The following is a 15,352-nucleotide window of genomic DNA, read 5'->3' on the forward strand; positions in this document are numbered from 1 at the left end:
GGTCTCAGTGCATTTTGAGATGCACTCATGGGCAAGGCATTGCTTATAGTTATCTCTTGTCTTGTCTGACACCGCACCATTGCCAGGATTGCCCTCCGAAACCTGCAAATGATAAGAAAGGGACAGCAGAAAAATGCTCAGTTTGGGAAACAAAGAAAAACTGGGTAAGCTAAACTTAAGTATTACAACAGTTTTTCATTATAGTAAAACTTACTAAATAGAAAATGTCATATTTTGAGTTCAGAAGGACCTGTACTTCCATGTACAGAAATAACTCAGTTAAGTTCACTGTGTCTTCTACAACAGGAGGCACAGCAGCTTTTGCTTATCCCACAACAGGGTATAGCAATGATGAAGATGAACTTACAGGAGAGGGAAAAATGTGGTGTTTTCTCATTGAGTCAGTAGGATCAGATAAGTTCACCAAGACAGAGATCACAGGCTCTGCTTCTAGGTTAGTAGTAGAGAAAGGGAGGTTGCCTCTTCGCAAAACCCAGTTATCAAGTCAGAGGCTTGGTTAGAGCATTTGATATGCTTGGTCAAAACAAAAGAATAGTCTGAGCTTATTTACTTAAAAAAAAAAGTGTCGATCCATCCGAGTCAGTCAGCATATGACACATCCCAAATCAAACAAGGAAATCTACAGAAGTTACATGTCACTAAGCTGCCACACATTTTGGCCATGCTCATTAAAATGAGTCTGCTGCTGATGCAACCCAATGAGATCCACAATGAGCCCCTTTAGGAAACCACAAAGGAACTTTCTTCACTGTCTTACAAAAACTTTGGTAATGTGCTCTCAAAAATCTGTAACAATTCAGTATGTTCCGATGATGTTTAAAACAACTTCTTTTAGACTTTCCTGTCCAACTTCTTTAAGACTTTTCTGTTCAATAGGTTATCTTTGGTAAATCAATAGTGGTTTACCCTTTGATCTCTTCACTAAACAGTTTGACATATTTTACAGATGATCCTTTTATAGTTAGACGATATGCTAAAATAATGAAATCAACTGGTACTAAATTAAGAACACTTACTTTTTGTTTGCAACAACATAAATGCAGGGATTATAGAATGTGGAAGATTTTGCGAAGAGAGGAGCTATGATGGCCATTGCAGGAGAAATTTTCTTTGGGTCTCCAAAGGAAGACCATAAACACACAATAGAATATGGAGACCATGCCACTAAGAACATTACAATCATCACAACAGACATCTGTAAAACAAGAACACCACACACATAATTAGTATTACCTGAAGAGGAAGACCTCACAACCTAACCTCAAAGCACATGCACCTGTGTGAAAACAGAGCTATCCAGAACCAATTAACCACATATAAAAAAGAGCATCTAACAGATTTTGGCAGGTTACAATGAAATCTCACTTTGGGGATTTAATGATGCGTCACACTGCCATGCATTTTGGCATGATATTATTTCATTCCATACAAATTCCCTTCACAGTCAGTACTACTGATTTTGTTAAATCTGTCCATCAGAAATTACAGTGGCCAGAGAGGACTTCATGCATGTATTGTGGCCTCTGTAACAGGTCACTATGGGATGGTATTACAAACAATAAATATGAATGGAGAGAAAAAACTAAGCCAAACTTTTAATAAGGCTGATAATAAAAGCATTTCATAAGGCTTAAATATGGTACAGTTAAATAGAAGAAAGTTACAGAACACAAAAGTTCAGTCCATATACTTAAGGAACCTAGAAGTATCTGCTTGGTTTAAAGAAGCACAAAAGCTGTGTTCAAGCATCATGCTAAGGAGATATCCAGGCAGTTATGTCTTCTCTGCCTGCCTGTCAGAGAGAACATTCTGGGCATGTTGGGGCTCACACCCCAGAACACACCATGACACAGCCAGAACTGAACAGGGACAAACTGGGGGTAGTGGGAGGGTAGGAGAGGAATTAACTAGGACAGACTTTTCCGGGTTTTGTCAAGGACATGAATCAGTATTGGAAACTGTAATGGAAATCTCAGATTAATCAACAGGACAAAACAGATCACAAAAAAACAAAAAAAAAGAACCTGCAGGGCTCTTTGTATGTAGAAGATTCTCTAGTATTGTTTACCTATACCCTTATTCAGTCTTTCAGTGATAAACAAAATGAGAAACAAGAAGTACATGGCTTCATTGTATGAACTGTTCTAGAGCATCCCAAATAAATAGTGACTCTCTCCATGAAAGATTCCTATTTAAACACAAATGCAATTTCTATTGATAATAATTAAAAAAAATATATATATTAAAAAAGAACCCTTTCATTTAGAAGTTTGTTTGGTGCACAGGAAGTTTAGAAGATGTTAATTTGTGAAAAAGCAAGCAGTCCAATTCTAAAGAAGAATCTAAAGCTTTGGCTTTTTTTTTTTGTTTGTTTTTAATATAATTCCATCTTTAACTGCAAAACAGGAAAAATGTCTTTTCTTCACAAATGTGAGTCTATATTTGTAACTGAATCCTCAGTTTCAAGCATTCTAAGAGTTCTTCAGAAGAGTGAAGTGCTGAAATTATTATTTTTAGTTAAAAATACCATTTCTTAGAATTCAGCAATGAGAAAGTTTTCTAAGGAATGTTAAGTTTGCTTTGCTTAGTAATTCAAAAGCATAGGTACATACTTTTCTGACCACTTCTCTCTCACTTTTTTTTTTTTTCTACAATCTATCATATCTTTACACGAAATCAAAGGAGCTAGTGAATTTCAAATTTCTCAAGCACTTTTATGCATTAAAAGAATGTCAACCTTCCAGGCAGGATATATCATTTTATGCCATAACTCACATATGCTACTGTTTACATAAGAAAGAGTTATGCTCAACAAACTGAAAAGAACAAGGGACTGGAATAACACAGCTCAGGAGCTTGGAAATATGCTTTCATTTCTAGGCCATCAGTTCAAATCAGAGTTAATCAATTCATTTCAAACCAGATACACTAGGGAACCTAGCAGAAAGCCTAAGGACTCTGCAGACACAAAGGAAAAGGCCTCCTATGTCAACTCTGAGGTACATTTCTATGTAATGATAGAGGGCAGAGGCAAAGAATATTCATGTTGTTCCCAGCCTTCAAAGTAGCCATTCATCTGGAAGGAGTATTAGGCCAAAAGTAGAGTCTAGTATTATATAAGCCAAGTGTTATCACCAAGACTAAATTTAAATTAACATTTAATATTAAAGGGAAAGGGGGAATGTGAGAAACAAAAATGCTTAAAAGACTGCACTGCTTCTTTCCCCAAAAAACCTGGACACAAAAGAAAATGCATAAAACAAAACATGTGCTCAATGACCATACCTTTGTCACATCTACTTGGTCAGACCAATCTACATTGATGCTCTCCAGGCAGTTACTGCTGGCATATTGTTTCATTGTTCGGGAAACATTGTAATAACAGTAAAACATGACTGTTAAAGGTACAACAAAATTAACAGCAATTACACTCATTGTGTAGGAAACAAAGGACCTGACAAGACAGAAAAACAAAACACAGATACTTACAAATAGCCTTCCAGGAAAAGTTACTAATGAACTAAATAATTTTGATTCTGTGATTTTAAAACAAGCTTTTAAAGAATCAGGAAATTTTTTTTAGCTTTGTTTTTTTTATCAGCAACTATAAATCTCACAGTTTTCAATTCAGAAAGAAGTTATACGCGTATTGAGGTGAATCAAGTAAACTTAGCCTTCAATGAGACAAAAAAATGTAAAAGAAGGGGTCAAAGGGACTCTTACACATCATTCTTCCTCCAATTTACTGTGCATGTTGCTCCAGTTGGATCCGGAGCATAGCTTGCCCAGCCTACAGTGGGCATGGAAGCCCAAAAGACTGCATTTATCCAAGCAGCAAGGATTAGAATGGCATAGGTACGGGTAGTCATTCTTCTTCCTGTGGCCAAGCACAGACAATCACAAACCATTGTCATCTGTTGCTTCTTTATGGTGTTTAACTGCAAGGACAAGCAGCTTCCAGCAAGCACACACCAGGTTAATAAGGATCCTTTCAAAAGCCTACACTCCCAAACACCATAGCATATCTGTTTCATACTGCTGAGCAACATCTCAAGCATTCCATCCTTAAATGCCACTTCAGTACCCATTTAAACACCTATTCCAGCTCGCAGCATATAGGCAATACTTGATCCTAACCCTGTGTGTGGAGAACAGTCTTCATGACACCATGCCAAAAAGCTTATTATGCAACAGTGCATTCAAGTACATCTTTGCATGATTGCAGGGGGAGGAATTAACTGTTAGAATACAGCTGTAACAGAGAGGAATGTAAAACAATCCAGTACAGTGTTAACACAACACCAGAGGCATGCACCCGCTCGACATGGGTCAAAACCTCCCAGAGTCAGAGGCTTTTAGTGTGCTTCTGTATATGGATGTGGCCCTCTAAAGACTAGAAACAGCCATGAAAACACAACTTATAACTGAATAACAGCCTAATTGTGGAATTCTTGGCTTCACAAGCAGTACCATCCACCCCAACTAGACAACTTACTGAATCAAATACTGTAGGATCATGTCCTGTATTCAAATTATGCCCAGGACTGTAATTATGAAGTAATTAATGAGAAAACAATACCCTTACACTCTTATTTCATAGAAGCCCAACAGAGAATGATTTTTGACCTTAAGTACAGTACCTATGTCAGGCCTGCAGATTGTCAGGTATCGGTCAACTGCAACAACAGTGAGCAAACCAATACTCGCCATTCCAAAAAAGATATTTAACGCAGCATAGATCTGGAAGTGAAAAAAACAAACAAAAAACTCTCCCTAAGAGATCTTCCAGAGGTATAAACACAAATCTGTTGACTGAATCAAAAGCTCTATGATACATTACAGTCAGCAAGTGTTCTTTTCCATAAGCAAGGTACTGAAGGAACTAATTCAATGCAGGCAATTTGGAGCTGGCTCATTTAAAAATAAACATTTCAAAAGGGAACTACTTGTGTGCACATCAGAAATCCTAAAGACTGTAATCTAAAAAGCAAACAAACACCATACTTCAGTAAGTAACTTTTGAGATTCAGAGATAAAAGAGTGTGGAGGTTGGGGGGGTTTCAATTAATGTTTTCAATGTATGTTAAAGAAAACTGAAAAGCATTAGAGTAATCAAAAAAAAGTTATGGCTTTAGTAAAAGTGAGGCCGTAAATTGAATTGTGACTCTTTCCTCTGTTGTATAATTCCACTTATGTCACAGATAAGGTACACTGACTTTCCCCATCAGCCCCACTTGATGTGTGTCAGATCTACTCCACAGGGACATATGCTACAATCCCAACACACTCCAAATGGATTTGTCCAGTCATCATCCCGTGGGCAGCGCGATCAGGAAGGATGACTGGGGGTGCAGGCTGTGTTACCATTGGCACCCCAGAAATACAGAGCCCTGTGCCAGAACACATGCCACAAGCAGTGATAGTAGAACCACGTGACATTCAGCCTTCTCAGTTCACAGGATTCACTTGTTTTGGGTTGACATGAGTTATGCTTCAAGGAATCCTAACTCCCACAGCACTGGCAGTGAAAATTCACAACTTCAACCCACTGCAAATCAGTCTAAATCCAAAGATGTTAAAAGTGAGGCTTCCTGTCAAACAATGACTGAATTTTGAGCTTCTGTACTTTGGTAAGTGATGTCAGATTGTTACAAACATCCATGAGATAAAGGTTAAAAATGTATAGAGTTACTAATATTTTACTTGAGTCACATTTTCACCATATATCTTCACATTACTACTATTTTTTCCTGGCACTTAAGCCCAACAGTCTTTATAAAAAGTAGATTAAAATCACAGTACACACAAGCAAAGGGCACCATCTCTGCTACAGAAGTATATTTTTTCAAGCAGTTTATTGTTAAAAACAGACAGTTTTAAACTAGGTTATTTTTTTACTGGAAACAAGTAGTCTTGCAGGCCTTCATTTTGGATATCCTAAGAGTTCTATCCAAAAGAACATATTTGCCAAGCAGAATTAATTTTAAATCTGTCAAGCTCATCACCAAAAGTGTAGCCACATCCAAAGTCTTCTAATGGTAAAATAAGTCACCAAATGTGCATGTGCACTATAACCTTCTTCATTTTGAGATTTAATTTCCTAAGTCTTTCTTAAAGCTATTTTAAAACCTCTAGTTGATATATATAAGGTTACACTTCAATGTTTTTAGATTGTAAGTTTGGAACAAAATTCACACAAAATCCTACATCGAGAATGGTTGACTTTGCAGAACATCAAACTCAGGCCTATAGTCAAGTTTTACATCTCCATCTTATCTCTTAAAAGAACTAATATTAGGTAGAGCTACTACTTATTTCTCAGTTTGCTTTTAAGTGCTCAGAACTTTCTCTCTGACTGAATTGGAATACCTGGCACCCAGTATATCCAAATTTCCAGCTTCCATGCAGGTCGGAGGCAGCAGACATGGGGTAACCAATGCCACTAACACCAATGTCAGTAAAAGCCAGGTTGATAATAATTGCATTGGTTGCTGTCCGAAGCTCTTTGTACTTAACAAAGATGCTTAACACAACAATGTTACTGAAAATACTTATCACTCCTGTAAAAACAGAGAAAGGAAAACTTTACAAAAGAGACACAACAGCCAGTTAAAAACTTGCAGAAGAAAAGGCAGCCTATTGTAATATCCACGTCCTAAACAAGTTTTATTTTCAATCAAGTGTAATTTTGCAAAAAGGTTAAACACCTGGAAAGGAGAGAAAAGCTTTTCCAATTAGGTAACTTTCACTTGGATGCACTAAGGGTCATATGTAGAGTGCTTTGCTGAACCTGGGACTTCTGATACACTGACAACAAGCGTAACAGAAATCCAAAAGCATCTGGGATTACAATTCAAACACTCCAACCACCGAGTACAGTGCTGTCTTCCACAGCAAAAAAGAGAGCAGGTTGGTTGCTGGCAAAAAAAAAAAAGCCGGGCTTATGATGCAAAGCTATGCAATCCATAGCTTTATAAATACCAGCACACATACCAATGCAGCAAACTGAGGCAGACATTTCTAGAGTCAAATACACATCAGAAGTATCATCTGAACGACTATGCTCAGCAAGAGCAATGCTAATACCATGAAAGATATGAAAGGGGCAGAAGGAAAGCCAGTGCAATCATAACACCATGCATAAAAATATATCAAGGATAACACTTTGGATAATTGGACACTAGGGACAACACTAAGTCTTCAGCTTCTAAACAGAGTTCCTCCATTTTGGTTACATAATTTTATACCTTTTTTATCATACCTGAAACTCATTTAAGAAGTTTCATTGCAACATTTTATCAATCAGCATCAGTTTCATATTACAGAAATTCTCTTAACAGATTCAGCAATTTTAAAATTCTAATTCTTAGCTATGTCTCTCCACTCTTTTTAAAATCTCCAACTATGTCTGTTCTCAGGTGCAAGTCTCCTGCTCAGTACATAAAAATGACATTACAGAAGTTGGAGGTGCATAGTGACATAGATGCCACCAGCTATTATATTAATATAATCACACATTTCATGAGTCACACTGGGATGCTATGAGCCCCCGAAATGAACAACAGCAGGGAGCTAGGGATCTGACCTGAAACACACAACACAGTAAAAGCACTTGCAGTGCCAGCTCTCCTGTTGACAGGTAGTGTACCATCTCTTGGGAGAGAGGAAGTAAAATAGAATTACAAATTTACAAAACAGTACAGGCTTCTTATGAGGCATGCTTTTACAGGTATTACAGCTATCAAGAATGAAATCAGAAATGCAACAGGACTGTAAACTGACATCCTCAGGGTGAAGCAAGGATCCTGCTAGACACACATATTTAGTGCTTCAGAACCCAATCTCAAAATACAGAAGGGGAGGAGGGAGGGAACCAAACCAAACCAGGGAAGAGAAAGAGGAAATTGCTATGCCTAGATTAAAAATTTTAGTACGATTGAAACAAATTAATAATACAGAACAAATATAAATTAAATAAAATAAAAATGTGGAGAGCAAAATATAAGAAAGACAGATTCTAGAATTCTATCTTGTACAAAGTGAGAAAAAATACATACGTTCCAAAAATACTCTCTTCGCTGTTTCTGATAATCAGGTCAAGTGGAAGAACAAAGTTTCTCTGGGCAGCAGTTAAGCAGTGACCATTAGGAAAACAACAAAGCTGGTGAAGGGTCTACAGCACAATTCTTATGAGGAGTAGCCAAAGAACTGGGGTTGTTTAGCCTGGAGAAAAGGAGGCTGAGGGGATACCTTATTGCTCTCTACAACTCCCTTAAAGGAGGTTGAAGGGAGAGGGGGGTTGATCTCTTCTCCCAAGTAAAAAGTGATGGGATGAGAGACAATGGCCTCAAGCTGTTCCAGGGGAGGTGTAGATGGGATATTAGGAAACATTTCTTCACTGAAGGGTTTATCAAGCGTTGGAACTGGCTGCCCAGGGAAGTGGTTGACTCCCCATCCTGGAGGTATTTAAAAGCTATGTAGAGGTGGCATTTAGGAACATGGTTTAGTGGTGGACTTGGCAGTGTTAGGTTTACAGTTGGACTCAATAATATTAAAAGGCCTTTTCCAACCTAAACAATTCTATGATTCTACTACTTCTTAGAGGGCAGGGAGTGCAGACCCAGCCCAAGACTTGCAGTAAGCTCAACTCGTCAGCTGGAGTGAACTCGTGTCATGCAGAAAAAGCACACGGATGCCATCACTTTGTCTGTGAAGCATCGTAGGGTTAGACGACTATTCCCGTATTTCCTTAATTAAACACTGTAGTTTTGTGAAGATGAAGATAAAAACCTCATGACCTGATGAATGGAAGAAGACTTTCTTATTTTCCTTCTTCTCAAGGAAGCAACAAAAACTCCAGGCAGACCAAGTACAAACAAGCCCAAACAGTTGAGCGAGACACAGGGCTAGTAGCATCAAAACAATGACGATTGGGTCTGTGTATAACATGGAATTTACTTTTCCAGTTAGCAATTTAAAATTACATGAGAGCATTTCACCATTTTTAGCTGAAGGATATCCATGAGGCAGTATTTCTTCCTGCAATCTGAGTATTCCTGTAGTCATCACTAAAATTAATATACTGACCACTGTGGAGTGCAATATATAACAATTACTTCCTTCTCAGAAAACAATGCAATCATTTGCAAAAGAGAGAAACATTCAAACCTTTTAAAAAGGAGCATAATAATGAACACTATACCTGTACTTCATTCTTATTCTTAGACATCTGCTGATTAACACAATTTAAATTTTCCAGATGCGAGATTTGCTGTGGTAAGGCATTTGCAAAGCAATCAATCATACTTTCCAGATGCAGACCTTATCAAAAACAGCCCTCATTAAGAAAGCAAAGTTCAAGCTACAGGTGAAAGATTTACTAGAATCCCCCAATTATAAGAAGAAAAAAAAAAAAAGGGTTGGGGAGGGGAGTAATCCAACTTCCATACAAGATTAAGAAAGAAGAGCTGGATTCTGACTAATCCCACTGACCACCTATGATAGCTTTGATGCCTAATACCAGATGGTCAAACTCTGAAAAGTTCACTTTGTTACATACAATGTAATAAATTTTAATTTAAATATAACAATTACCATACATATTTGCAGCACCTAATAGATCCAGTTACATGTAAGTAGTGTGGTAGTATTGCAGAGTGTATCTAACCTTCCAATACTTGACCATCTTATTCATCTTCACCCATCATCCAGCTTCTTTACAAGTCTGTCAATCTGTGTAGCTGTTCTACCTATTTCTCTAAAAACCTGAGATAAATAATTTACTTTGCATTAAAAAAAAATGTTTTTACCAGAACAGCAGCTTGGTACTCACCACTTCAAACAGATACACTAAATAAAACGTGACCATCAGCAAAACAACTTCATATAAAACTAAAATACATTTCTATTTTAAAATATCTTAAAAGCTAGTTATAACACAGAAAGATATGACACGGTTTATTAACAAAGTATTTATAAACGGATTTAACTTTCCATAATAAGGGCCTATTTTTAAACACAATAGGCTTCAGGTTTTGGTCTGGTTGATATTTAATTGCTACAGCACTCAATGATTCAGGAAAAAAAAATAAATAAATAAAAAAAATCACTGAAAGAGTTTTGGTTATAACAATATACAGTTTTTCAACGGAAAAATAAAAATTATTCCATAATCATTCAAGGTTAGCCAAAAGCCGTTGCAGTCACTGGGAACAAAGACTATGTCAAGCCTTCCATCATGCTTTTTCTAATGTGTGTCATCAGTGAAAAATACAGCTGCAACTGGTGTCTTCTCTTCTCTGATTAATGACCGGCTCCCTCCCTCCAAGCCACATTCCAACCCTTCCCCTTACATCCCCCTAACAGACACCTGCTCACATGCTCAGACTACACATATAATTACTGCAAACATGTGGCCCAGGAGAAATCTCAAGATAGCTTCGAGCACATCACAGAAAAATGCAAGATGTGACAGCTATGCCCTATTTTTATCTCTTTTGCAAGCTGGCAGAAATGAGTTCTCACTCTCTTCTATAATTACATATCAACAAAATGTATTTTTCAAGACACAAGGCTGCCTTCATATATAGAGCAGAAAACCTAGATGTTTCTGCACACTTCAGTCAGCTTGCTGATTGCTCACTTGTCAGTAACTTACGGAGAAAAGCCCTCGGACATTTCTGTAACACAAAATGAAATACCACTGCTATTGCCACACAAAATGAGCATTCAGATCTACAGTTCTATTTTAAAAAGTCATGCAACAATTTGCCAATGTCCATACCTGCAGTTATTAAGTAAGCTGCAACTATGTTGTGCTCTGTCTGTGTAAAGGCTGAATGAGCTTCATTGTCACTTTCTGAGGAATTGGATGAATCATTCCAATGCATTCTTGTCAAAAGAGACTCTAGTCTATCCTCCGCAATCATTCATCCAGGCGACAAAACACTACAAAACCTGTCAGGCAAATTCTTTCATTATTCAACTCACTGAACAATTAAAAAAAAAAGGAAGGTAGGGGGGAGTTCCCCCCACCATTGACAGCCTCTAAGCATGATTTAATTGGACTAAGGTGCAAAGAAGTTTACACTCTCAATCTATGCAGGAGATTGTTAATTAAAACAAAGAGCAGCACAGAACTAAGTACATTTTCAACAGTGTGCTTAAACTTCATTCTTATTGCTAAAGAGATTAACTGTCACATGCCCCCAAACTTTTTCCTTCAAGCCTCTTGTGCAACGCTTCAGAAACCTCAACGAAAGTTGGCTCAGGTCAGTTGGTCATCAGCCCGGCTTGGAATTAATTCCCATCACCACAGTGAACACACAAAACTACAGCACAACATAAAGACACAAATGTCAATTTCTTGACAAAGCAGGATACACTTACTCTAACGTCCGTCCTTTTTTTCTAGAACACTGCAGTTCATAAAACAAAATTTAAAAAAAACAAAGCAAGGAAATAAAGTATACAAATAATCCAGAAAATATGAAACAGTCCCTAAGCCAGATAAAACATGGCTTACCACACTGTATTTTAATACTGGCACACACACACAAAAAAATAATTAAAAAAAAATCCAAAACCTCCAGCTGTTTTTATCCTCCAATAACAGAATTACTAGTATTAAAAGAGCACTTCATAGCCTCAGTAGATGCTTTTCTTCCCGCTTGTCTCAGACCAGTAGCAACAAAATGCAACTTCTCAGGTCAATGGCATCCTGGGGTGTATTAGAAAGGGAGTGGTTAGTAGGTTAAGAAAAGTTCTCCCCCCCCTATTCTGCTCTAGTGAGGCCACATCTGGAATATTGTGTCCAGTTCTGGGCCTCCCAGTTCAAGAAGGACAGAGAACTGCTTGAAAGAGTCCAGCACAGAACCACAAAGATGATGAAGGGAGTGGAACATCTCCCTTACGAGGAAAGGCTGAGGGAGCTGGGTCTCTTTAGCTTGGAGGAGACTGAGGGGTGAGCCCATCAATGTTTACAAATACATTAAGGGTGAGTGTCAGAAGGACAGAGCCAGGCTTTTTTCAGTGATGACTAGCGATAGGACAAGGGGCAATGGGTGCAAACTGGAACATAGGAGGTTCCATGTAAACATCAGAAAAAACTTCTTTACTGTGAGAGTGACAGAGCACTGGAACAGGCTGCCCAGGGAGGTTGTGGAGTCTCCTTCACTGGAAACATTCAAAACCCACCTGGATGCGTTCCTGTGTGATGTGCTCTGGGTGATCCTGCTCTGGCAGGGGAGTTGGACTAGATGATCTTTTGAGGTCCCTTCCAACCCCTAAGACTACTGTGATTCTGTGATTCTGTGACAACTGTGATTCTATGATTCTTTAAGTCCATTTTTCAATTGGTAGGTACCTGTATAGATATGAGGCAATGCAAAATTCACTACAGGGTTTAGCGTATTTCAGTTAGGTACAAAGTATATTTCAATCCACGACTGATGAGAGCAGAGAAACTTACCATTTGCATTTAAAAAAAACCCCAAAACAAACAAACAAAACCCTCTTTCCCATTTTCAGTGGTAAACACACTAAAAAACAAAACAAATTCTAATCCTCCCACATTTGTTACACACATCACCACAAGAGGGCTCTGTAAGGCAGAAGTTCCCTTTAATCTTATTTTCACAGATGCAAATGGTTCAAACCAACGGAAAACAAATTATTAAATTATTTTCTTCCTCCCTCACAGAGACTTTTACCAGATTTAAACTGATTAGAAAAGTTTTACTCTAAAGTGATTTTCAGCCGACTGAAAACAGCCTGAAACACGTGACTCCACAAAGCTTTTTACTTATTAATGTAACTATCCAGCCTTGTTTCAGGCAGCCGTCCACAAATCCATGTCAGTGCTTGAGAGAATCCTTTCTGTTTGACAACAGGCAGTGCTGCAGACATGCATTACAATATCCCAATTATTTTCTGCACTTCATCACATTTCTCTGTTAAGGTAGCACATCAAATCTATGACCTATACTGAGCCATCCTATACCAGTAACCACAAAAAACCTAAGGAGAAAAAACATCCCTCCGAGAAGGAATGCAGGGGCACTGAAGCCATTCTCAATGGGTCAAAGTTGAAGCTTTACAACGCACCTTCATATATTATTCTGTTTAGCAAGGATTTAGATCCCACATAGAGAAAATATAAAACCAGCATTTTAGTGTGGCATGGGCAAAAGGCTTAAGGTCTTCTAAACATCTTAAAGCAATCTGATCCCAGTGATTTAGCAGCCATCATTTTCAAAATCAGCTGAAAGACAGACCTCATTGTCCTGCTCAAATATTGCAGGGGCTGACACACTCATTGTGACCACATCTGGGAAGTGAGACTTTCTCGCTGAAGGCTCTGCCAACAGTGAGGACATGGAGACACTGACAAGTGGATAAGCAGACAGGCAGGTGACACCACTAGTGCTGTGTCCCGGGTAGAAACACAAGCACTGTGTGGTGCACTGAAGCCTAGCTTCTTCCTGAGCTTCACGGGAATATTGCAGGACAGCAATCTCTTTGTGCTGCAGGAGTGGGTGGCAGCTGAGAAGTCCCTAAGGTGGCCCAGCCATTTGCCCCAAAGGCTGCCAGGGAGGGGAAATCCAGCAAACACCAAACTGTCATCAAGAGCTAGGCTGCCACTAACACCTTCCCTCCATCCCCTCACTTCAGACTGCACTGTGCCTTTTTTCCCCCAACACTACAGATACTTGAAACTTCCCATTTCTGCCAACATACCTATTTCTGTCAGAGTGCTTGTGAGCCCACCTTTCCTGTTCTCTGCAGAAAAAGCCTAGGGTTTCTGTAAGCACATATATAACACACTTAACTTACTACGATCAGGAGCACAGTGACAGTCACAGACCACATTTAAATAAAAAGTTCAAGACAGAAAGTGTTATAAAATTAGAGAACCTGTATTTTAGTTCATTGTAGCATTACACTGCAGGCAAGACATCTTAATTTTTTAAGACATTGAATTTTCGTGGATTGCAGTTAGCAACTACTTGCATTTGGAGGGCAGGGTCCTGCCATGGCACAGAAAAGACAATGCACTACAGGGACTGGACGGGCCTTGCAAGAACCAAACCAAATCATTCCCCAGTATGGGCAAGGGAAAAAAGAAAAATAAAAAGCATCACTACATGTCCAGACACCGCTTCCTCATAATGGTGGCTCATTTCACGTCCAATCACTAAGGCTGTTCTTTCATCAGCATCTGAACATCCCACAACCTCCACCATGAATAAGATTATAAATTTTCTCTGGATATTTGTGCTAATCCCATCCAACATTGTTTCTATTAGTAGGGCGTGCCATAATGCTCCTCATGCATTTCTCAGCTGGGACTGAAATCCAGTTCCCTAAAATCAGGGGGACGATCTTCCCTCAGGAACTTCAATGAATATTATTCTTTAACTCCTCTGCACACACATATAAAAGTCTTTCCTCTGGCCTCACAACGGTTTCAGGCTGACTCTGTTCCATTTGCTGCAAGATTCCAAGCACACTCTTCTTGTCCTAGGCTGCAAGATGGTACTTCGTGGAACTGAAACATCAGTTGCCTCATCAGGCATTTTAAAGTTGATGGCAGTACAGTGTCTGATATCCTGAGAAAAAGGATGTCCCTAAAGCATACAAATGAGAATAGCAATGCAGAGCATGTTTTCAGGTGTAAGAATGAGGACTCTCTCTCACAGGTTAGTCTTCCAAAGCCAGAAGATTAAAGGCACAACTAGTTAGTGAAGCATTAGTGAAGAAATACACCACAGCAGAGGATGCAATTACAAACATGACAAAAGTAGTGACAATTCAGCTTCACTGCAGATCAGTGGTGTTGTCCAACCACAATATGGAGTGCCAGAGACACTGCATAGGATTTTGTCTAGATAAAGAGCAACTCTACAATACCCCAAGTCTGAGCTCTTAAGTCACTTAGGCCTAGTAATACACAGTAACAGAAGTCTAAATATTTTCAGAAGTCTGGATTTTACTGTCCTGGTTAAAGTCTGCAGCAATACCAGGACAATAACTGGTATCTCTCAGTTCCTGAATGTGCTCCAGTTGAACAGCAGTCTGTTCTCACAAAAGCAGGTTCAACAGAAATTCCAATGTTAAGCGAGCTTTCTAAGCTGAAGAACTTTTTATCTATTATCCTATGCCTATCTGTTCAGACTTAATTGAATTCTTGAACATTTGTTTTGCTACCTTGTTTCAAGTCTTGTTCCAGAGATTATTTAAACTAGCAGTCACTTTTGTTAAAATAACCAGTAACTGTCCCACCCTGGTGCTGACAAATTACCTGTTTTCTTTTTGCTAAGGTTAACATAAT

At 38.6% G+C, this 15,352-nt stretch overlaps 1 protein-coding gene across 1 annotated transcript; it reads right to left on the reverse strand.

Annotated features, from left to right (window-relative positions):
• Positions 1–8: 8 nt before the first annotated feature.
• RRH (retinal pigment epithelium-derived rhodopsin homolog) lies at positions 9–11,012 on the reverse strand (the record flags this gene model as incomplete). Its single annotated transcript, XM_010004105.1, has 7 exons — positions 10,805–11,012; positions 6,391–6,581; positions 4,662–4,761; positions 3,745–3,898; positions 3,307–3,475; positions 1,038–1,216; positions 9–102 (listed from the first exon to the last, which is right to left on the reverse strand). Coding segments are annotated over exons 1-7 (1,032 nt in total), but the record flags the coding sequence as incomplete, so codon positions are not given.
• Between the last annotated feature and the right edge of the window lie 4,340 nt (positions 11,013–15,352).

This window comes from Chaetura pelagica, unplaced genomic scaffold (assembly GCF_000747805.2).
Source record: "Chaetura pelagica isolate M959 unplaced genomic scaffold, ChaPel_1.0 scaffold88, whole genome shotgun sequence".
In the NCBI taxonomy this organism is placed as follows: Eukaryota; Metazoa; Chordata; class Aves; order Apodiformes; family Apodidae; genus Chaetura; species Chaetura pelagica.